Below are 24,639 nucleotides of genomic sequence, written 5' to 3'. Positions count from 1 at the left end.
ACACCAAACACTTCCATCACTGAAGCTGTTCAGTGATGATGGGTCATGACAAAAATAAGGGTATTTTGTAACCATGTCGCTAAATATTGCAAAAAGGACCAAAATTTCCCTTCCCTCTTCCTAAAAATATGACTGGAGCTTCTTATGAATTAGGTTTAGTGTCACTCCACTGTTTTTGCCTTTTAGAAAATAATTATCATTACCGATGACAGAATTGTTTCTCTCCTCACAACATCCAATATATCCAAAAAAGTCTTGCTTTATTGAATAGCAAACAGATCACCAAGCAAAAGCCCAAATCAAAATCATATAAGTACTTTTGCACACCCCCTTACTGATTAAGTCCACAGTAATTTTAGGGTTTTCACCTTTTTTTTTTGCAGTAATTCTTTATACCACTCGGCTACTGGCGTGATCCTAGTGGATTTTGGCAAGATGGCACAGACAAAATGAAAGAGAAATTAGTTTAATGACAAAAATTATTAACAAAACAAAATTAAAAATATTTCACTGATGAAAAAATACCTCACACAAGATAATGTTGAGGGAGAACGTATGATTAACTTGACAAAAATCACAGTTAATAAAAAAGTTCATAATTACAAAGGGATTATTTAATATATGCTTTCAGAAAATGAAAAACAATATTTAGCATACAAATCATATGGAAGTCAATGTATTTCAAGAAACAGAAGATTTTAACAAAACACATTGCTTTTAATCACATACAATCAAACACAACTGAAAATGTACTGAGGAATTATGTACAGCGGTGAGCAACAGGGAACATCCATAATCTGCCTGATACGAGAAAAGTCCTTCCTCACATGGAAGGACTAGGTCAAAGCACTCACTACTGCACAGTGCAATAGAGGAACAAACGCCAGTGTGGTTCTTTTGGACTATACCACTGTAGCTGTCACAATGGAATCAGAACACACGGTCACTAGTAGTATTACCAGAACAAGGTGTTTACTTTACAAATTAGACCTTATGCAAACAAGACTAGAAGAGGTGGGAGTCTGAGAAATTAGAGAAGACTCCTAATCATGAAAGCTCAAATTAACTATGTGGTGGACATGAGGGCTTGCAGGAAAATCCAACCTGTGGTGCTTCTTTGATGTAGGACTTCCGAGGATATGTGTGGAACCTACACCTCTGAGAAAATGCAAGTCAAGCAGTTGATTGTGGTTTTGAGGAAACTTTTGATTGGCATGGCAAAGAATCAAGAAAACAGGCTGGAAGCAGGTGTCCTCAAAGTTCCTATGCATCTCTCTGTATGGTGCCTATGAAACCTGAACAGGTAAGGGATATCTAGTACCTGGCAGAGGAGGCCAGTTGGAAGATCCCAACAAATGCTAAAAATGTCATTTATCAATAACTCCTGACTTACAAAACAATTGAAACCCTATGCAAAAATTAAACCTACATGAACATTGGAAATACACTTCAATTCATCCATGGATCAAACAGACTCCAAAATGGAAAGAGGAAAATGTTAACTGATTTAAGGAGAAAATGATACATATTAATATTACTATTGCTTAAAGAGTACTTACAGAATTATCTCACCTCAATGTTCATTTTTTAAAGCAAGCAGTAAATATCCACAGGCTAGAGATCTACTTTAAGAATGAGGCAGTGATAAAGGCAATATATTTATAACTTTTATAATAATTCATGTTACAGTTCTCTGGAACATTATACATGGATTGAAATCAGACTTTCTCATATTTATAGGACTTCTTTCTAGTAGGAATTTTCACATGTAAGGACAAAGGCCAACCAAAGCCCTTGCAATATTGCTTACATTCAAGAGGTTTCTATTTAGCATGAGATTTTTCATGCCTTCAAAAGGAACTGGGACGACTGAAGGCTTTGCCACATTCTCTACATTTATATGGTTTCTCTCCAGTATGCATTCTCACATGTCCTCGAAAGGTTGTGCGATAAATGAAGGCTTTTCCACATTCCTTACATTCATAGGGTTTCTCTCCTGTATGCGTTTTTTCATGTGTTCGGAAGGATGTATAGCAACTGAAGGCTCTACCACATTGTTTACATTCATAGGGCTTCTCCCCAGTGTGAGTTCTTTCATGTATTCGAAATGAACTGGGAAAACTGAATGCTTTCCCACATTCCTTAACATTTATAAGGCCCATCTCCAGTATGCATTACCACGTGTGTTCGAACACTTGAGGGAGAAATGAAGGCTTTTCCACATTCTTTACATTTATATGGTTTCTCTCCAGTGTGTTTTCTCATGTGTCCTTGGAAGGTTGTGCGATAAATGAAAGTTTTCCCACATTCCTTACATTCATAAGGTTTCTCCCCAATATGAGTTCTTTCATGTATTCGGAAGGAACTGGGCCAACTGAAGGTTTTACCACACTGTTTACATTCATAAGGCTTCTCTCCAGTGTGAGTTCTTTCATGTGATCAAAATGAACTGGGACAAATGAATGCTTTCCCACATTCCATACATTTATAAGGTCCATCTCCAGTGTGCATTATCATGTGTGTTCGAATGCTTGAGAGAGAAATGAAGGCTTTCCCACATTCCTTGCACTCATAGGGTTTCTCACCAGTATGAATTCTTTCATGTATTTGCAAACCTAGGGGAGAACTGAAGGTTTTTTCACATTGTTTACATTCATACTGTTTCTCTGCAGTATGAGTCCTTTCATGTCTTCGAAAAGAACTGGGACAACTGAGGGCTTTACCACATAGTTTACATTCATAGGGTTTCTCTCCAGTGTGATTTCTTTCATGTATTTGCAAACCCAGAGGAGACCTGAGGGATTTTCCACACTGTTTACATTCATAGGGTTTCTCTCCAGTGTGAGTTCTCTCATGTGTTCGGCATGAAGTGGAACAACTAAAGGCTTTCCCACATTCCTTACATTTATAAGGTCCATCTCCAGTGTGTATTATCATGTGTCTTCTAAAGGTTGTGAGCCATGTGAAGGCTTTCCCACATTCCTGACATTCAGAGGGTTTCTCTCCAGTGTGAGTCCTTTCATGTCTGTGAACAGATTTGCGGTAACTGGAGGCCTTCCCACATTCCTTACATTTATATGGCTTCTCTTCATATTCATGATACTCATATGGTTTGTGTCCAGTGTGAGATCTGATTGGCCTATTAAGGGATGAATGCCGCATAAAGACTTTTCCACACACACTGCATTCACATAGTTTTACTCCAGAAGTTTTCTTGCTCAGATAAGGAGTTGGAATCTGGCTGATGGTTTCTCTACACTGACTACCTTTGCTTTCACAAGGTTTTTCTACCACATGACTTCTGTAAAAAAATGAGAATCACGTTATTAATGGTCTTTGTTAATAACCATATTTATTAATAAGGTATTGGAATTACTTTAAATTTTTCAGCAAAATGAAGGGTTCTCTATGCTTTGATTTATTTGGAAGTGAATATATGGCTTGACCACAGTTGTTATAAAAGTGATAATAATACATAGGGTTTCTTAATACTGTTTCCAAGTGAATAATTTGGACTTAACATCTATGCTACACTTAAGTAAATACTTCCAGTGAAAAAAAATTTAAGAGTAAGTAAATTTGAAGCTGGGGTTGTTGTGCTTGTTTTTAAAAATTCATGATCCTAGGATTCTCCTGCAGGACACTGCTCTCTGTTGTGAGTATCACTCAGTAAGTGAATGAAAACTAACTTGCCTTAGTGTTCTCCCCTGGGTTTTGTACCCATCTTCAATGTTATGATCTTCCCAATTTTCCCCTAAAATGCAGACCCAGAAAAATAGTTCCATATTATTAGAAATTATAGAAAAATAATAAGATTTTAGGTCCATGATGATATATTACCATGCCTAGTTTATTACAATGTGTTCCTTTTCCACAGTCCATACCTGGGAACATTTACGGTGCAGAAGCACTTGCATTCTAATTGACAAGGCAATGATAACTGTCATCCTCACCTACTGAGGCCAGGTTCCTGAAGGTTTCCCGCATCACATCTCTGTAAATTTCTTCTGCGAAGGATCCAGTAAGGCCCACTCCTCCAGGGTGAAGTTCACAGCCACATCCTCAAAAGTCACTGGGTCCTAAAACATCCCAAATACATTTATGGTAGGAGACATTAGAGAGACAGGACTGGGGATTTACACTCAACTTATAGGAAGGTTATGCTTGATTTTTCTCCACTCATTTATTCTATGTCATGCTTCTTAGCAACTTATTCTCCACTTCCTTATAAACTTATCATGATGAAAAAGTGCAAAAGGGTTTACGCATTTTTACTGTAATCACTTAAAATGTTTTTGCTCTCTAATAGCAGGGCCCAGAGCACCTTGTGGAAATGAGAGAAACGCTATCCAAATGAGACATACCATTTTAAGCACACCAATTCCTTGTCAGAAAAATACACGTATCTCCTTCCTCAATACCTACCACTTAACTTGGCACTCTTTGATGTATGCGATCAAATCTGCACGTGGTTTTAACAAATATAAAGTGAAGAAGCTTTTTCTCTATTCTCATCATCAAACATGAGAGTCCAACTACTGACAAGGACCAGCTGTCCATACCAAACAAGTACTCCAGGCTACAAGTAGCAGCTAGATGCAGCTGGCTAAATTAAAATATTCTTGTGAAAATCCCAGAATTTTCCATTCTCTGTTCTATTTCACGGAGCTAGAAGTAGTTATTGTGAAGTTAGAGCTTAGACAACTTAGCATGATATGCCATGCTAAAAAGGCACAGTGATTGATGCCTCAGTGAACACCCTACATACATGCACTGTTGGCTGCTTCTCTGTGTTCAGTACAGACACATACACCGATGTGGTAGAATCTGACCAAAAAAAGCTCTGCTAGCACCTTAACAGCATACCCTGGCCAGTCCTGGCCTTCAGGAACAGGCTAAGAGCTAACAGTTGCAAAGGAGTTTACTGAAGTCCACAATAGTTCGATGGTGAGTCTGATTATAAAATATTTAAAGGATTCAGCACAGAAGAACATAAAATCTCCATCCTCTAATTTCAGGAGGAAGCTTCCCAACCAGCCACTCTAGAGGCAGGCCTCCCAAACTCTGCCTCCTGAGCTGCATGTTGGGTACAGGTGCAGGCGCCCACCCATGAGTATAGGAATCCCGCAGCTGATGACACCATACACTGCCAATAGGGTATGAAAGGCTTTACCTTCATGAGTATGAGGATTCTGGGGACTAGGCAGGCCTCTCACAAGCATGAAATGGCTTGAGAGCAAGGAAACGCACAGACTTGTTGGGCTTTTGTAACCTGAGGTTGTAGGTAGACTAAAACAGTCCACATGCAAGAGCAGGTACTTGTGTGGATTTGTTCTCTTGCCACTGCCAGAGGAGAAGGCACTGTGGCTTTCTTCTCGCCTCAGCTGTGGGTCACAAGAGGAGGAAGGGATGAGGATTCAAAACTGTCAGACATCAAAATTTGCAGAGACTTTAAACTGGAGACACAGCTACTTTGAGATATACCCAGAATGTTCTCTTTTAGGCTTTTCCTCAAGAGAATCTATTTCACCAGGTTCTCATAAAGATACAAGACAAACACAGTATGTAAGAACTTTAGGGCAATGACAGCTGGTATAAAATACATATAATGGGAATACTTGACAGATGAGAAAAGCAGAAAGGAACAGAAGAAATCAGGGAAGCAAAAATCACTGAGACTTTCCTGGCATTAACAAAAAAAACCCAGCAAACTGCAGATCCAGCAAATTAAGGGAACACAGCACATGAAGGAAAAAATGTACATCCAAGCATATCATATCCAAACTGAACAAAGAGAAAATGGGAAGAAGCCTGAAGGGAAAAACAAACCTTACTTATGTTGGGGACATAAGTAAGGACAGGAGTTAAATCCAACTTATGTTCAGGAACCATGAGAGAATGGAGACCATCAGAAAGAAGGTAAGTGATAAAAGAATATTAGAAAAGGAATAAATGAGGGTGAAATATCTTTCTTTTTTATACATACTTAATCTGACAACTATTGCTTTGTTCAAGTTAGTAAAAATGCATTCAGTCACGACAGCTCATGGATAAGTGAAATCAGTGACACCAGTGTTACTAGGGTCAGAGAGGGAGCTACTGGGAAGGCTTTATATAAGGTACCTGTGCAACCTGTGAGGTGGTATAGTGTTAGCTGACAGAGGACTTGCTTTAATTGTAAATGTACACCAAGAAATCAGGGCAACAAATGAAGTCAAATCAAGCTATACATGATAGGCTGAGTGGAAATAAAATGTAATCAGGTAAAATGCTCAAAGCCAGAGAAGGCACAAAAATGCTGAAAGACAAGAAAACAAGGGCAACAAAAACAACCAAAGAATAAAAAATATGGTAGGTATTAATTAACAGTATCAAAAACCTTTTTAAACATCAATAGTCTAAATACTGCATTTGAAAGAGAGATACTATAGCAGCACTAAAAAACAAACACCTAATTATAAATGTAGCCTACAAGGAATGCACTTTAAATTTAAAGACACAGTAAATTTAAGAAGGATGGAAAAAGATGTACTATGTTAACAGTCATCAAAAGAAAGTTAGAAAACATGTTTCAAAACATGACTTTAAGGCAAGGAAATCTCAGAGAAAAAGAGGGAATTATATAATGATAAAAGGGTCACGTCTCCAAGAAAACAGAGCAATCCTTTTTGTGCGTGTTCATTAATAACTAGCACAATACATGAGCCAAAACTGATAAAAATGCAGTAACAAATGATGACTCCATAGTTGGAGTCATCAGCAGCCCCAAATCAGGAATAATAGGGTTCTAGCATGCAGAAAATTGGGAAGGACATGGCTGAGTAACACCATCAAACAACTGGTTTAATCGAAAACCATGTAACACTTCATCAGCTAACAGTAGGATACACATTGTTCTCCAGTTCATATGGAACATTCACTTACACATAACACCTTCTGGGACATAAAACACACCTTCAAGAAATTTGAAAGAAATCATAAAAAATATGCTCTCAGACCACAGCAGCAGCATTCTAGAAATCAGTAATAGGAAAGTAACTAGAAAACCCCTAACGACATGGAGAATATTAAACATTTAAAAATAACATGGAGTCAAAGAAACTAGAGATTACTTTGAACTATATGAAATGAAAATAACATGTATCCAAGTTTGTCTGATTCAGGAAAAGTAGAGCCCAGAGAGAAATTTATATACATTGAAAAAACAACAGAAAGAGAAAAATCTACAATCAATAATGTAGGCTTCTACCCGATGAAACAATAAAAAGGGCAAATTAAACCCAAAGTAAACAGAATAAAATAGTCCAAGCTGGTGACATAGGATCCTGAACTTACCTCCTTCCACAGACACCAAATCTGCAGCTACATACGGAACTTCCTTGAAGAAAAAAACAAAACCCAAGAACTATCTGAGCAATACCTATCCACTGGGTGAATAAGGAAAAACCCCCATCAGAATAGGTAGGGAAGGCTGAGACACCACCTTGCCATAAACCCCGCCCCTAGTACAGCAGCCCGCAACAGGGAGGACACATAACCTGAAGGTTGTCCCTGAGCAGCAAAGGTTTGAATCCCACTTTGGGCACCCCAACTTTTAAGAGGTGCACCTGAAGATGAGCCCCCACACCTAGCGTTGAAAGCCACTGAGGTTTGCATCAGCAACAAGGTTATAGCAAACTGAGAAGCCGTTCTTAGAGGGCCGGAGTGAGCGGACTCACCCCTCCTAGGGCCCTGCACCGAGGCAGCTGGCTGAAGCTTGCAGAGAAGGGCCCAGAAATCCGACAAAAGAGGCTTGCTTGCTCATCTCAAAGTGCCAGCCTGCAGGGCAGGCGTTTAACACGCGTCCAGGGGACTGCTGAAACATTCCCCAAAGACGGAGACCGGCAGGCACGGTCTTTGCTTCCTCCCTCTGCCCCAATCCAGCTCACCAGTGTCTTCCAGAAAGGAGCTTCTGTACTTGTCTGGTGGCCTGATTTCAGCGGGCGCTCAAGGGAGCCACCCCTAAATTGCCTGGCTATGGTTAACAAGTGAGGCTTTCATTTCTAGGTCCTATGGGACTATAAGAAATGGGGAGGCAGAGCTTAGCTGGCTATACCCCCAGGGCATAGCAGAGACAGCAGACTGAGACACCCCGTCTTACTGTGAAAGTTGCCTATTTATTTCTCTGGGAGCTTGGGCCCGAGGGTCAGGCATCTGGTTTGGCACACATCTAGGTGACTACTGAGATGCTCTCCAGGATGAAGACAGCATCTTTGCACCCTCTCTCGTCCGTGTCCAGGTTGCCATTATCTATAAAAGAGGCCTGTTAACATCTTCACAGCTATGGCCGAAGTAGCACACATTAGATGAAATAACACAGCTAGGGCTCAGCTATGTACTCCCCAGAGACTGGGGCAGACGGCAGGCACTGTCCTCTCTCCCGCCTTCTGCCCTGACCAAAGCACCAGTGTCTCCATGAAAAGAGCTTGTATACAGGTTCGGCACCGTAGCTTTTGTGTCTTCCCCCCAGAGAACACATCCTTGGACAGCCTGACCTGGTGGCCAGCAGGGCACGTGTTCATGGGCCCAATGGGATGGTACCAAAGAAAGAAAAGATTCCTAACTGGTTACCACCCCAGGGCTCAGTGCGGAGGGGGCAGACAGAAACGCCCACCTTTCCATCCTCCCCTCAAAGAGGATGTACTGTATGCATGAATAGCTCTTGCCTGAGGGTCTGGCTGCCAACCAGCCTGCACTAGGTCCTGAATGAGATCCTCCCTACGATAACGAGTTATAAGAAGTAGATATTTGGTCTTCTTCCACAGTTCCTGAAGACACTGCAGAGTCTTAAAAGGTGAAATAGTTCTGGTCATGTTAATGAGAAACTTTTGGACTCTGCCCAAGAGCAGAGAATGGAGGTTGAATCAGCCAATGGCCAACGATTCAGTCAATCATGACTGTGCAACGAAGCCCTCACAAAACCCCCTGAGGAGAGCCTATCGCTTGGGGAACTGGAATTTGTCCATATGCCACCAAGCTAGGCCTCAAGCCCCATGGGGACAGAAGCTCCTGTATATAGGACCTTTCCCTATGTATCTTTTCATCTGGCTGTTAATTTGTATCCTTTACAGTATTCTTTATTAAACTGGGAAATGTATTTTTGAGCTCTTTGAGTGTTCTAGTAAATTAATTGAACCTAAGAGGAGGTCACTGGAACCACCAATCTGTAGCTGGTAAGTGATCAGAAGCACAGGTAACAGCCTGGGGCTTGCAACTGGTGTCTGGAGTGGGGGGTGGAGGGCAGTCTTGTAGGAAGGAGCCCTTAACCTGGAGAATCTGGGGCTGTCTCTGGGCAGAAGGCGTCAACTGAGTTACTGACACCTGCTGGCCTTTGGGAATTGCTTGGTATTTGTGTAGGAAGACACCCCCTCTCCCCACATTGGAATCAGGTTTAGAACCTGAAAGGAGTTATAATACTGTTATACTGCTGCATAACACTGTTGTTATAGAGGAAAATATCATTACACTCCCCTACTGGGAGCCACTAGAAATAAAATAGACTTGGGCAAACACAAAGGTCTGAGAGACAAGCAAGCATTAGGCTAGAGTTGAATAATGTTTATCTCCTACATGAGGTCACTCCTTCAAGAATGCAGGAGGTGACTTTTATATAATTCATAAAAAACCATACAAAGAGTTAAGGAAAACAAACAGATGATTATGTTCCAAATGGAGAAAATAAAACTTCAGAAAAATACCTTAATGAAAAAGAAGTGATTTACCTACAAATAGTAGAAAATAATGGTCAAGAGATTTCACCTTATTCAGAAAACTGGATAAGCAAAGTAAGAAAGTACCAAATAGAGAAGTCACAGAGCTACATAATATAATAAGTGAACTGAGAAATACAACAGCAGGATTCAACAGCAGCCTAAAGAAAAATAAAGCATCAGTGAACTTGAAGAAAGGGCAGTGGAACTTACCCAATCAGAGCAGGAAAAAAAAGGAAAGAAAATAAATTTTAAAAATGACTACAGTGACTATAGCTTAATGGATTTATGCTTCCCACAGTTAAGAAGGAAAAAAACCACACTCAGAAAGTTAAGCGCATTCTCAAGCGTGGGGTCTAGACACTCCCGGTTGAGACAGAACCCCTAAAGGAGGCCAGTCCCTGGGGAAGGAGGGTGGGAACGCCTCCACAGCCACAGGAATGAACTCTGGGTGCTGCACACACCTTGCTCTCCTAGAAGCACAGAAGCACTCCGTCCCCCGGCTTCCATTCTCACTAATAAGGAAACAGCCTGCTCCAGCTCAAAGTTCTGACCCAAATCAACTCCCAAATTCATAATCCTTACATCCAGGAGACAGAACTCATCTTCACAGACTTCCTCAATGTGCACAAAACATCGAGTGCAGCTGTAACATGGATGCAAAAGTCAAACATAACAGGTAAAAATGTCAAGGTCTAAGAAAACCCTCTTTGTAGGCTCAAGACTGGCCTTAGTTTGGAGTCACTGGCCTAAGGCCTCTGCTCCTCAGTCATGATACATTGGCTCACAATAGTTTACTTAAATCACATAAACCCAGAGTTTCAAGAATCCAGCAAAATCACTCAAATCCAATGGTTATGTATAAGAGGAAAGGAAATTGTAAGGCAGTATTACTACATCAAAAATACTAACCCACAAATTGGTATTCCTGTAAGGAAATGAAGATGTCAGTTAATATTATTGCCAAGAAAAGAAACTGGGGGGGGGGGGATTAAAGATGGCGGCGTGAGAGGAGAGACAGAGGCTTCCTCCTAAAACTGGATACAATTAGAAAATATAGTTGGTGCAACTAATCCTGAGAGAGCAGCAGGAAAGAGGACTGCGCCAGACTGCACACACCTGGAGAAAAGAGCAGACCTCACTGAATGGGGGAGGGTAACGTACCGGAGCCCTTCCCCCACCCCAGCTCACCAGCGGGAGGAAGAGAAACGGAGTAGGGAGGGAGTGGAAGGCCTGGGACTGCTGAATACCTGGCTCCGGAGATCTGCTCTGGGAGCACAAACCTGTATTTCATGGTGCTTTCATGAGACTCGCATGACAACCGGGTTGGAAAGTTAATACACGCAGAGTTCCTGGGGAGACTGGGATTCCGGCTGCTTGTGGAAAGCAGGGATCCATATCCGGCTGCTCTGGGACAAAAATTTATACCTGTGTGCCCGGCCCACCGGCTCAGGCAGTGGAGACAGGCACAGCAGCCGGGAGGCGGAGAACAGCTCTTTCCTCCCCCAAGGCACCAGTACCGCCCCTGCAACCCCCGACATTGCTTCAGGGACAGAGCAGCTCCAGAGACTACAGCTTCTGGACACTAGAGGGCGCCATATACAAACGAAACGCCAAAGGAATCTTGTCCAGAGTAAAATTATTAATACAACTCCCGAGAAAGATTTAAATGATATGGACCTTGTGACTCTTCCTGAAAAGAAGTTGATTTGTAAATAAATAATCATGTTGAAACACTTCCAGATGTAAGTCTAGGCCTGATATGCCATTTGAAATCACCCAAAAGAGAAAAAGCACACCCAAGAATATTACTACACCCACTTACGGGAAGAAATAAAACGAAAGTTTTAACAAGTGGAATACAATAAAGAAATATTTTATTCTGAAATTCATCTCTTTCTTGACTGGAAATACTTTATAACTGAATCTCAAGGTCTATTGATTAAATAAACTTTAAGTTTATTGTAAAATGAAGTTTCAAATAAGTGAATAAATCTCTTCAAAATGATAAAGCGGGGGTTGGGCAGAGGTGGCAGGACAGATCGCCCAGGAAAGGTTCCCAGGGGAACCTCCACCCACCGGACTTCCCAGAGGATGTCTGTGCCCAGGACAGATCCTGGAGAAGCACAAGGATTTCATGCAAGGTAATACCAGGAGGTTATTCTCTCCTTCCCTCTTACGTAAAATGCACACAAAAATAAATCTTTGAAAAGGGCCATCCATGGCTCTATGGAGAAATGACAAACGAGTCAAATACTGCGCAGTTTGAAATGCACCACAGAGGACAGAGAGTTAATGATGCTGGGAACTGGAGATGGCGGGAAGATGGCGTTTCAGAAAGTGGGGAAGGATCTGGAAACCTAGGGATTTAATGCTAGCCCTAGGAAGAGCTAGGTTGGGGGGACCAGGGTTGTGGGCTTGAGAACCTGCTTCCCAAACATTTGGGAAAGTGAGGGGAAAACAGTGCCCTGGGAAATGCGAACCCCACAGACCACAGCTCCTCCCACACACGAACCCCAGGGGCCAAGTCACGACTGTGCCCTGATGACCCTCCCCGTGGTCACCCCAATGTGGGGGTGATGTGGCCTCGAGCAGTGAGGGAACAGGTCGCCAGGGTCCCGACTGCCGCCTGAGCCCATGCCGCGTGCCGGAGGGGACCAAGGTCCGAGTGGCGCCACCAGTGGGCTTGGGTCCACAGGGTCTGGAGTTGCCCACGGTGCAGCCGGTCCCGCCACAATCAGGTCCAGCCTGTGGCAGTGTCCCTGTCGTGGACACCTGGCCCTGCACACTCACCATTTTCCGGTTTCTGCGGCACTGGGTCGTCCAACCTGCGACTGCCGCGCCGATGGCGGTCACTGTGACACAGGCTGTGTCGCGGCCACCTGCGGCCTTTCAGGACGGTGACAGCCCATCTGGGCCGGACAGATCCAACAGTGGCCAGCACGCAGCCCACACCGTCACACGGTAGCGCTGCACATACGGGACCGGCGACTCCCCTGATTGGACAGGCCGCATGGCCCCGCCCCCTCGTGTCTGAGAGGCAGCCGGCCGGAGGTCGCGGCTTTGGGCCGACTTTGCCTGGGCAGAGGCAAGGGACCTGCACCTCCCGTCCACCCTGGGTTCCCTGCATGAAGGCATAACACCGTCACGCCGCCTAACTGTGACCGTCTGTCACATACACAGACACTTGTGACCTCACCACACGTAATTAGTCTGGCTCCCCTTCATTTTTGACCAGCTGCTGTGGGAGACGACCACCCTGCCCGCCCCGCCCCTGCCCCCGGGGGACTTTACAGAACCCCGTGGTCCTCGGAGCGCTTGGCTCTGATGGGGGGAGGGTGTTGGAACCCCGCATCCCTGGCACAGGCCTATTGCCTCAGGTCCTTGGGTGTGGGCAACACTAAGGCAAAGAAGCCACCAGAAAACCTGCCAGTGTAATTCCACTAATACTCACCTGTTCAAAGGTCAAAAGAGGCAAAACTGCCTAGTTTTAAGAACATTGCTTAGTGAAAATAAGAGGTGGTAAAGGTATGAAGACTAAAGGGGGTTTGGACAGCAGTCCTCTGAGGGGCAGGTGGGGGGTGAGTCGTGGAGGGGACGTCAGGACACCACCACCACTGCCCAGACTGGTGAATCTGGATGGCGGTTCCAAGCATATTCATGTTCTAACTGAATCTTAACCACAAAACATTTTGTACATTCTTTTCTGAATATATTTGATCTTTTCATCAATATATTTGATGATAAAAATTTCAAGAGGAAATTCAGCTTGGAAAAGAACATTATTTGTATGTCTGTCCTGTAAGTGGCAATCTAATTTCAGTTAGTTTTGGCAGTAAAAATTGGTAACGTGACCATTGTCAATTTAGAAAGACTGGGTTATATAAACTCATCGTCATGGGTAAACAAAGGGTGGCATGTATTGATGTGTAGTATTTACCAATAAAACAATTAGGTAAAGTGTATTTCAGTGTATATACCATATCATCCGCTCTATAACTGTTATGATCACCTGCACAGGTGCGCCCCCAACCCAGGCTTGGCTGACAACACATTCCGGCCAGGAACATGTGAAAGGGTTTATGACTTCAAAAGTGTGAGAGGAGAGCAGGGCAACCTCTCCAGCCCATGGGGACTGCCTTCAGGGGGCAAGGAGCACACCCTGACCTGGGTACTTTGCTGGGCTAGGGGTGGGCTCAGGGGAGAGTTTGTGCACAAGGGCACTGGATTTCTTGAGTGCCAAAGCAGTGAGCTGCTAGGCTCTCTGACCACTTGTACAGGTGTGGGAACAAGGGAGAGGAGGAGGGATGAGGCCTTGAAAGCTGTCGGCAGAAATGTTACAAAATACAGAGACCCTGGTTTCTCATCCAGCATGTAAGTAGCTTAGAAGGTGACATTCCTAATCCTCACCAGAAAAAAAGCTAACACACTTGAAACCAGTAACTCAGTTCTATCTAAGCATTAGTCACAGGGCTAACTTCTGTCTCTAAAATTGGAAAGAGAAGCAGAAGAGTAGCCATTTGGAAACAGGCTCACAATATTCTGTTCTTAAGGAGTCCTGTCCTCAAAAGATTCTGTTTCACTAGAGCCTGACTGACTGGGATTTTTCCAGAACCTAAATGACACGGGGGAGGGAAACAGCCAACTTGAGTCCCTCGAGTCTTCCTACTGACCTCAGCTGAGGATGTGTGTTTGGTGGAGAGACTTAGAAACACTATCAGGCTCATAGGCTTTTTTTACTCCTGACAAGAAATATGTGGTGGTTTTCAACACCACTTTCCTAACACACCAACAGGGTGGCCTACAATTCGATTCAACTCAACTCTAACACTAACTTTAGTGTCAGAAGCCACAGTTTAATGTCTCAGTCCCGTAAGACTGCCCCGTCATATAACAGCCACAAAGGCGCTGGTGGGCTGGGGGCTGCCCAGGCTACATTTGTGCATGGCTCTGCATGGGCAACTACAAATTCAGAGATTCCCTAGATAATCCCTCATGTTTGTTAATTCTATAGAAGCAGTATTAGAGCTAAGAAAATTGCTTATTACTGGTTTATTGTAAAAGACAGAACTCAGGACCAGCCAAATGGCGAGGGTTCACAGGGCAAAGTGGGGGGTGGGGAGAGAGCTTCTTCCACGCCCTCTGCAGACATGACACCCTCCAGCACACTGCTGTGTTCACCAACTTGGGATCTCTGAATTCAGAGGTTTAGGAGTTTTGATGGCATTCATTGCCTTGCAGAGGCATGACTGATGAAATCACTGGTGTTATGGTGACTGTCTCCATCTCCAGCTCCTTCCCCTCCCCAGAGGTTGGGGGCTGGGCTGAAAGTTATAAGCCTTAAATCATAGTCTCCCTGGTGACCAATCCCCACCCTGAAGCCATCTAGGCATGAGCAAACAGTGCCTCATTAGAACATAAGATGCTCCAGTCACCCTATCACTCAAAAAGTCTTAGGAGGCCCTTGCTGGGAGCCATGGATGAAGACCAAACATTTTTCTTACACCAAAGAAGGTCAGAGCCCAGGGACATGGCTCATTAAATCTGAGATCAAATCCTAGGACTATAGAACATGTCCTGTCCACCCACACCACACCATTACATCAGGGAGACTGCTCTTTAGTAACAGTGCAATATACTCAAAGAAATGCATGTTTCAGAGCTTATTGAGATGCCTCTGTGAGAACCCTAGAGACGATGTGGGTGACAAAAGCAAGGACCCCTGAGGATCTTTAGCCTCTGACAGCTGCCGCGAATAGTAAACACAGCACAACCCTGGGCAGATAAACACAAAGCCTCAGAAACTAATGGCCCACTTCCCTCAGTTCACTTTTCACAGTACGTCATGCCCAGCATTCAGCAGATGACCAAAAGGCTGCTAAAAGGCTTAAAACCACAGTCTGAAGAGACAGAACAAGCAAAAGAACCTGATTCAGATGTGGCAGACAGGCTGCAATGATCAGACCAGAAATGTAAAGTAACCATGATTAATATGCTAAGGGCTCTAAAACCGAAGGACCAAAACAGCAGTGGACTCACAGACCCCAAGAAGGAACTAGCGGTTACCAAAGGGGAGGGGTGGGAGAGGGTGGGTGGGGAGGGAGGGAGAAGGGGATTGTGGGGGAGCATGATTCGTGCACATGGTATGTGTGGGGTCACCGGGAAGGCAGTGTAGCTCAGAGAAGACAAACAGGGACTCCGTGGCATCTTCCTACACTGTTGGACAGTGACTGCAATGGGGTATGGGGGGGCACTCGAGAAGGATGACTGTAATATCCACATTGTTTTTCTTGTGAAACCTTCATAAGAATGTATATCAATGATACCTTAAAAAAAAAGATTAGAAGAACAGCTGTTTTGCACTGAAGACATAAAGAAAAAGCCACATGGAGGAGGATGGGAGGGATGAGATGCAGTCTGGTTGGGACTCACACACCTGACACAGGGACCTATCCCAGGCGGGAAGGTCCTCCCGAGGAGCTAGGGGATCGTGCCCCACATCGGCCTCATCCCCCAGCATGCATCCCCAACTTTTGGGGGGCTCTGCAGCTTCTCTCAGTATAAAAACTCCCTCCCCTGGTAAGTGCTGAGCAGGCAGGACACGTGCAGTGGGAGGCTCTGGCAGAAGAAAACCAATGGGGTCCGTCCTCAAATACTTCCCTACGCACGCTCAAAGGGGCTTTAGTTTGGAGACCAGGACTTTTGTCTCTGCTTCCCACTGGAACTGCTCTAGACCATGAGTGATATTTTAAATACAAAAACCCAGTGTTAGAGTGATAAGTGTTAAATAATCAAATCCAGTGGTCAAGCATAAAGGAGAGAAGAAAAAAATGTAAGAGCACTTTATTGGCTCAACAAGGAAACCCATCATTGCTTTCAGAAAATGGTGTTAATTTATTATTTCCTCCCCAAAAGTTGTTTTGTGGACAATTAATCATATTTAAGCCAGTGTAAGCTCTGGAATTCCATTCGAAATCACCCTGAAGTAAGGAATGGACCTCAGAAACATGTTCTACCCCATAGAGGAAGAAAAAAGGGGAACAAATTTTAACACATGCAATGTAATACTGTTTACTTTTTTTTCTGATTTTCACCTTTCTTGCCTCTTTGAAAATGTTTTATTCTGTTTTTCAGGATCTATTGATTAAATACATTTTCCATTGACTGTAAAACCGAGACTATAAAAAAGTAAATGTATCTTTACAAGGTGACTGAGAGGAACAGCGCTGACAGGACACATCACCCGGGAAAGTCTCCAAACAGGAACCTCCACCCACAGGACTTCCCTTGTCTGTGCCCAGGGCAGATCCTGGGGCGGAGGCACGAGGATTTCATGCAACGTAGTTCCAGGTGATTATTCTTTGCTTCCCTCTCATGTAAAACACACACACACACTAAACATATTTTAAGCAGCAATGTCTTGGCTATGGGAAACTTACAATTAAAATACTGTGTCTGTTTGAAATGAACCCCGGAACACAAATAGCTGTGAGTGGGAGACGCGAAGCTGGCATTTCAGGAGGCGGTAGGGATCTGGATTTTGGATTTACTGCCAGTCCTAGGAAGAGGTAGGATGGGGGAGGGTCGTGGATTTTTGAGACCCTGCTCCCCATTCAGGAAACTCAGGAGAAAACGGTTCCCGCAGTGGAGAAAGGATGGACGGGGACCCCCACAGAGCACAGCTCCTCCCACGCACGAGCCCCGGAGGCCGAATCAAGACTGTCCCTGAGGACCCTCCCCGTGGTCACCGCACAACCTGGGGAGACGCCGGGCTGCGGGCGCAGAGCCGCCCAGAGAGGTTCCGGGCCGCCCAGAGAGAGACTGGACGCCGGGCCCGGCTGCCGGCCCAGCCCCCACGCCGCAGGGGCCCGAGGTTCGGGCGGTGCCCCCAGGTCCCGCCAAGGCCGTATTCGACTGGCTCTTCCACCTCCTCCCGGGACACCCGGCCCCACACACCCACCGCTGGCCGGCTTCTGGGTCCCCCGGCGTCGTCCCTGTGGCTCCCGGGCTGTGCAGGTCACAGCGCTGTCCACGCGGCAGCTGAGGCACCTGGATCGTTCGGCGCAGCTGAGACGTGACCGCGGGAGTGGGAGCGTCCACGTGGTGGCGCAGCGTCGCCCCGCCCACCTGCTTGCTGCTCCCGATTGGATAGCTTGTGAGGACTCGCCCCTCCCCCTGGCAACGGGGCAGGTCACTTGGCGCAGCTGAGCCCGTTTTCCCCGGCGCTGGGCGGGGCCCTGTCGCCTCCAGGGAGGTTTGCCTTTACAGGAAACCTGCTCCCCACCCGGAGCAGCAGTGGTGTCTTCCTGCAGCTCCTTCTGAACGCGGGGACGCAGGTGCGCGCCGGGAATGTCAGAATCAGCTCCCCAGTGGAGCGAAGCCCTTGTTCTGAGCAGATGAGGTGCCCGGGCCAGGCCAGGTTGAACAAGAGGATGTCAGATCTTCTGCGGGTCAGGGGCTGATACCAGGCTGCGAGGCCACACACGGCTCTGTGACCCTTGTTACAAACACTTGAAATGACGTCACTAATGTCATAATCTGCCTTTTTAGATCTTTGACAGTTTGAGGCTTCCACCCCCCCCCCTTGGATGATGCTCCAAGGAATTGTACAAAATGGAAGATTTTTATAGGATGGAGGGTGGGTTGAGTAAGTCTTAAGCTAGGGAAAAGGACTGTTTGAAACCAGGATATATATATTTTTGGGGAAGGAAATGGCAGAGTTTTTGTCATGGAGATTACCTCACAAGTGCTGATCAGATAATTCCAGTGTGATTGTTAAAATGGCAATCGCTGGGGTAGGATGAAACTGTAATTAATTCTTGGTTTGCTGTCATGGGAGATGAAGTACTTGATTTGGGGCTTTTTTTCTTTTCTTTTCTAACACTCGTACATCACATAAATGGCTTACTTCACTTACCATAATGTCTTAAATGTTTGGACACTTTAGCATTGTTAAAAAGCAAATTCATCAAGTAAATTTGAAGATCTGATTGGCTTCATTGAGATTCATGAATCAAGCACTAACTCCTCTAGCAAGTGAGAAGATTCTCCATGTAACTGTACAAAACAGGTTTTATAGGCAGAAGGGTAGGGAGAGTTATTAGCAAGCAAAAGAGACTATTTCAGGCAAGGTCACTGTATCTGGATTGAAGAGCAGGTTGTCTTGAAAGGCAGATTTCCCCATCGTCTTTTAGGGAAGATGGAGAGGGCTCATGTGAGATTATCTTATGGATGATACTGAACAGAAAGTTCCTGACTACAATTCTTGGGTAGGTCAAAACTGTAGCTGGGTTTAAATATTAGGCCCTGGTTTGGTGACTTGGCCTAACAGAAGTGAACCCATTTCCTTCCTTTTTAAGGCTCAATAATATACCATTATATGCATGTATCTCCTGTTTTATCCATCTATCAATGAGTAGACCCCTGGATTGCTTCCACTTTATGACTACTGTGAAATATGCTATGAACGTGGACAAATGACCTCCTTGACACCATTTCAGTTCTTTTCGGAACATACCCAGAAGTGGAATTGCTAGAGCATATGGTAACTTGATTTTTAATTTTGTGAAAAAGATGGTTTTCCACAGCAGCTGCACCAACTTACATTGCAGCCATAGTGCACAGATCCCGATTTCTCTACGTTCTCACCAACCTTATCACTGTTAATACAATTCCTAATGGTTGTGAGGTCATTTCATTTACTCCTTTAATCACTCCTTCAGTTGTGAAATTTGTCTACTTTGAAGTATCTTTCTGTTAAATCTGACGTTCCTCTCATTGGCAGTTTTTGTTGCCTTTTTCATCCAGTCATATATTTGTTTCTGCAGTTTTGTTTAGTTGCAACAATCACACTTTTTAGACAATATACTGCACCTTCTCTGGGCATCCTCCACATATTTGCTTGCTTTTTGTTGAGTAGCTTCCTGGATTATTTCAGTGAACTCTATTTCTGCCTGACAGTGGTTAAGTCTGATGCTCTTTGTTGGAAGGGAATATCTAGCTTTATGTTCAGTTGTCTGGGACATTGTATTGGTCTGAAACCCAGTTGATAAATTGTAATTTCTGGCTGATGGCTCTGTTGTTTTCAATAGTCCTGGAACAAATTTTCCCTACAAACTAATCCAAAAATACTGTGACTTCTTTATAGTAATACCAAGTGTTTGTTATTGACTCTTAGCTGGTTCTTCCTACCAATCTTAATTCTCTGCTGCTCTCCAGAAAATTAGCTGTCCTACAGACTAGGCTGTATCATTAGATATGCAGATTTCCGGCCAATTGTTTCGATTCCCACTTTCAAGTGGGAGTCCCTTTGGCTTGAAGTCCTCATAACCTTTAATAACTGAAGTTAACGCTTTCCCCCGACCTTCAGACATGTTAGGGCTCTGGAGCCTGGGTAGAGACTATGGCAAGCTCCTATCTGAATGGCACTGTTTCTAGGAATGGAGTACACAGCAGGGGGACAGCAGCCTGGTACTCTCAGCTTGTGTCTCCAGGCACGGGACCACCCTTTCATGAGCCGAGTCCCAGTGTTCTCAGCACACATGCTAGACCTCCATTATGTGAGTAGGGGATGGGTGCAAGAAGCACACCCCCACTTCACAAGTATAAGCTATGTAAAATGTTCTCTCATGGAATGTGTATAGTTAGAAGCAGGATGAAAAACGATGAAATCCCATTCCCAGAAAAAAGACCTCCAAAAGGAAGTTGGATGAACACAACTTCGTCTTCTTGGCTGTACCGTGCTAGAGTGGGGTGAGCACCTAGGTGACCTGAGGGTGGAGGGATGGAGCAGTCATGGTTTAAATACCACAGATTCATACCTTAGTCCAAAATTTTCAGAGAATCCCTTGAGTAGATGTTCCTCATTTCCCACTTACCTTTACAATCATTCCAGAGACTTTAAATGATTATTTAAAAGGTAATTTTCAAGACTTCAACTGAAGAGTGTGCTGGTAGAGCTCCTCACACTACAATGCAAGCCCGATTCATTTAAAATGCTGCCCAAATCAGAATGCTGTTTAAAATAAATTACAATGGACCTACAAAGCTGTAACATCACATCATATACAAACAAAATTGAGAAAATTCCTGAGTGTTTACAAAACCGTATTTTACACTTCATTAAGTGTGAAACACTATTGCTGACACAATGGCCAGTAGTTTGACTAAATCCAGCTGAGACTTGAGCCCAACTTCTGTTTAGCAATTATGAAGGCAAAATGGAAAGCTGGCTTTGGAGAATAAACTGAGCCTTAGAGTGCCTCTACTTACAAAAAGATTGTCAGTTGATAGAAGTAAATGCACAAGCTGTGTGCAATAATAGTTAATAACTGTTTCTGGTCATTTATATCCACCATGGGTAACAGTTTTTTCAGAAGTAAAGGAATACACCTAAATTTATGGTAATAGGATGTGAAGAGTCTATTATTTCAGCAAAATTCTAGAAGCATGTTTCCCCAAAGTTAAGTGTCACAAGAATACATAAGCATATCGATGTGACAGCTAAGACTGCTGTGGCTGAGGGGAATGGGCCTATGGTATAGATTCTACCACTGCTCGCATCACCCTCTCAGCTCACAGGCCCCTGGTATTGTACAGAAATTCTCCAGTGAGGCATGCATGTATTTCTAAAGATGTTTCCAAGATAGCAGGAACAGATGGGCTTAAGTTGGGAAACAAAGAGCTGAGGATGGTCTAAAAATAGCAATGGGCAGAAATGAAGCTGATGCACATGAAGGACAATGAGCCAGGAAGAGCCCACCTGGGACAACCCTATGCAGCTCAGAACCACAGTGCTCTCCATGATCTGTTTACACTCAAAGACAGATTCCTCTCACGCTGCCTCAACTTCTATGTGTGAGATGAGGGCGGGCGATATCCCAGAGGGTGATTTCTCAGAAAGGCAAGTTGGCAATGTGGTTTCTTATAACCTTTAATTGTGACCCATTATATATATTTTTGTGACATTATATATATAATTGTGACCCATGTGGTTCTTATCTGGGTGTTCGATTATTTCTAAGTAGGATTCCACAGTTGTGGAAAGAGATGAACATATAAAAAAGGTTTAGGAGAGTTTATTACTTTCCTAGCATGAAAAGTGATTGTTTTTAATTTTGTATTAAATATATATTATTTTACATTGTATTTAGGAGTTTTCACAGATGTAGAGTAATAATGCCATTAAAAGATGGAGGAGTTCCATCACCATAAAATACCCACGTGGTAGCCACTGAATGAATTCCCTCCACAGGACACCACACTCCTTGGCTCTTGTAAGAACAGCGAGTACTTTTGTGTCCTGCTCCTCTGCAATGTGTGCTGGAAACCTAAGCACATGGAACACCAGCATGAGCTACAGGATCTTGTAGATTATTGAAACTAAAGACTTCCAGCCACTCCTATGATGAAAATCACTAACATATTTTACACTACAATTAGGATATTACTAAAAATAATGCTCTTTCTACAGCTCACCTCAATTCCTTGAACGATTTCCTCTAAATATCCATAGCTCTTTATGGAGTTTCCACTGAGATACCACAGTACATTTGCAAAGATATCACTCTACTTACAAAATATACTTAGTGTGGGCTTGAATGGTTTAGATGAATATAACTGTTTGCTTGAATGGAAGGAACCCCACAGTTTATTTCTGGACAAGACCAAAATAAAAAATTTTTTAAACTTAAAAACATAAATATCCTTAGATGATGCTAAACACAAATGATTACCACAGATATTGTGGCCAAAATCAATAGCAAGTCTCCAGGCCCAAATAAAATGTCCAAACATGACTTTTTCTACATACATAACATTTTTTTGCAAAAATAACCATGTCTATACCTTTATATTTATACAATATCTTTAATCACAGGAATGGAGGACTTCTTTGCATTGCTGTTACTTCCACACCCAAGAAGATTCTAGAACAGTGTTGAAGATGTAGAAATTCAGTTGATCAATGACAATGTCACTCACTGAGGCTCCTCCCTTTATTGAAATGATACCAGTTCATGTTGTTTCTTTATTCTACAAAATTATTTTCAAGTTAGAAAGTCAGTGTTTAGATGCTAAGTAGAAAACACAAGAGCTGTTTCAGCGGACCAGGAGGTAGCCTATATTCACTGAAAGGGCAACTATTTTCCTATTAAGAGAAAAATGTCACATACCTCCATTAAAGGTAATCACTATTACGGATCAAAACATTTATAAGGGGGGTTTGTAACAGTGTATATCTAAAAATGTTAAAATATAAAATTCTGAACAATAAAATTATTCCTCTTACTAATATCACCAGGGCTTTTTACAAATTTATCTCCACTACATTTTTGCCTTTTTAAAAACAATTATGGTTACCAATGATAGAATAAAGTTTACCTCCTCACAGCATTCAATACAGAAAAATGACTTGGTTTCTTGAATAACCACAAAATCCTCTAACACAGTCCAAAGTCTTTTAAGAAGTCTTTCTGAGCACCTAGTTACTTTATACCTCACACTCCTTTATGGTTTGTGCTTATTCTTATTAGAGTTCATTATACTCCTTTGACTGCAAGTGTGATCCTACATGTCACTTGGAAGGTCCTGAAAAACCGAGTAAAGTTTCTCATATTAAGAATGCATGACAGATGGACAGTGACTGTAATGGGGTATGTGGTGGGGACTTGATAATAGGGGGAGTCTAGTAACCACAATATTGCTCATGTAATTGTACATTAATGATAGCAAAAAAAAAAAAAAAGAATGCATGACAAATTGAGACAAAATTTGTTAACTTATAACACGATAAAAAATAAAATATGTTTGAGGAAAAACTACCTGAATTTGTATGTACACGGTATTGAAACATACTGTATGATGATTAAGAAAACATCAAGATTTATATGGAAATCCCCAGTTATAATGGGGTATCTTGATATATATCCTCACGAAAAACACAAAATTTGTCATCATACGACAGCTTAGAAAAATTAGTACACTGATGGACAGTGACTGCAATGGGTTATGGGGGTGGACACTCGATAATAAGGGTGAATGTAGTCACCACATCGTTTTTCTTGTGGAACCTTCATAAGAGTGCATATCAATGATACCTTAATTTTTAAAAAGGTACAATATATACAATGGATAAAGGATGTCCAGGAACTGCCACACAAGACCAGTAGGAATATCCCAGCAATTACCAAACAGCCATTTTTAAATGGCCCCTAAACACAGGATACAAATTTTAAATTATTCCTAACTACATATTACAAATACAGTTCAATTCACTCTTAGATTCAACAGATTTCAAAAAGGGAAAGAGAAAATGTTAACTGATTTAATAAAACTACCTATTAAACTTACGTTGAAAGGAGACACATAAAGATCTCACCTCCAAATTCACTTCTGAAAGTAGTAGAAATACACACTCCAGGGGGTCCTAGCCACAGCAATCAGACAACACAAAGAGATAAAAGGCATCCAAATTGGTAAGGAAGAAGTTAAATTCTATTTGTAGATGACATATTATACAAAGAAAACCCTACAGAATCCAACAAAGGACTAATTGGAACTAATGACTGAGTTCAGTGGGGTTGCAGGATGCAGGGTTAATACACAGAAATCTTGCATTCCTATACACTAACAATGAACTAGCAGAAAGAGAAATGAGGAAAAGAACTCCATTTACAATCGCATCTGACCAAGGAGGTGAAAGACCTGTACTCTGAGGACTACATGACCCTCATGAGAGAGGTTTTAAGGAAGACCCCAAAAGATGGAGATCCTCTAATCACAGAAAGGAAGAATTAATATTGTCAAAATGGCCATCCTGCCGAAAGCAATTTACAGATTCAATGCACCCCTATCAAAACACCAGTATTATTCTTCAGTGAACTAGAACAAA

The 24,639-nt window shown here is 43.0% G+C and overlaps 2 protein-coding genes across 2 annotated transcripts in view; one reads left to right on the top strand and one right to left on the bottom strand.

The window, feature by feature from the left end:
* The window catches only part of LOC118916210 (zinc finger protein 709-like), a 381,657-nt gene that overhangs the window by 40,751 nt on the left and 316,267 nt on the right, over nucleotides 1–24,639 (top strand). The gene's annotated exons all lie outside the window — the stretch shown is intronic.
* LOC118911489 (zinc finger protein 709-like) lies at nucleotides 471–17,844 on the bottom strand. Its single transcript, XM_057489871.1, is given in 4 exon segments — nucleotides 471–2,144; nucleotides 2,146–3,301; nucleotides 3,954–4,079; nucleotides 17,710–17,844. Coding segments are annotated over 2 exon segments (1,311 nt in total). The 5' UTR covers nucleotides 3,163–3,301; nucleotides 3,954–4,079; nucleotides 17,710–17,844; the 3' UTR covers nucleotides 471–1,850.

Source organism: Manis pentadactyla, chromosome 12 (assembly GCF_030020395.1).
Source record: "Manis pentadactyla isolate mManPen7 chromosome 12, mManPen7.hap1, whole genome shotgun sequence".
NCBI lineage: Eukaryota > Metazoa > Chordata > Mammalia > Pholidota > Manidae > Manis > Manis pentadactyla.
The sequence above is the reverse complement of the archived record's forward strand: the minus strand, read 5'-3'. Positions and strand labels throughout refer to the sequence as shown.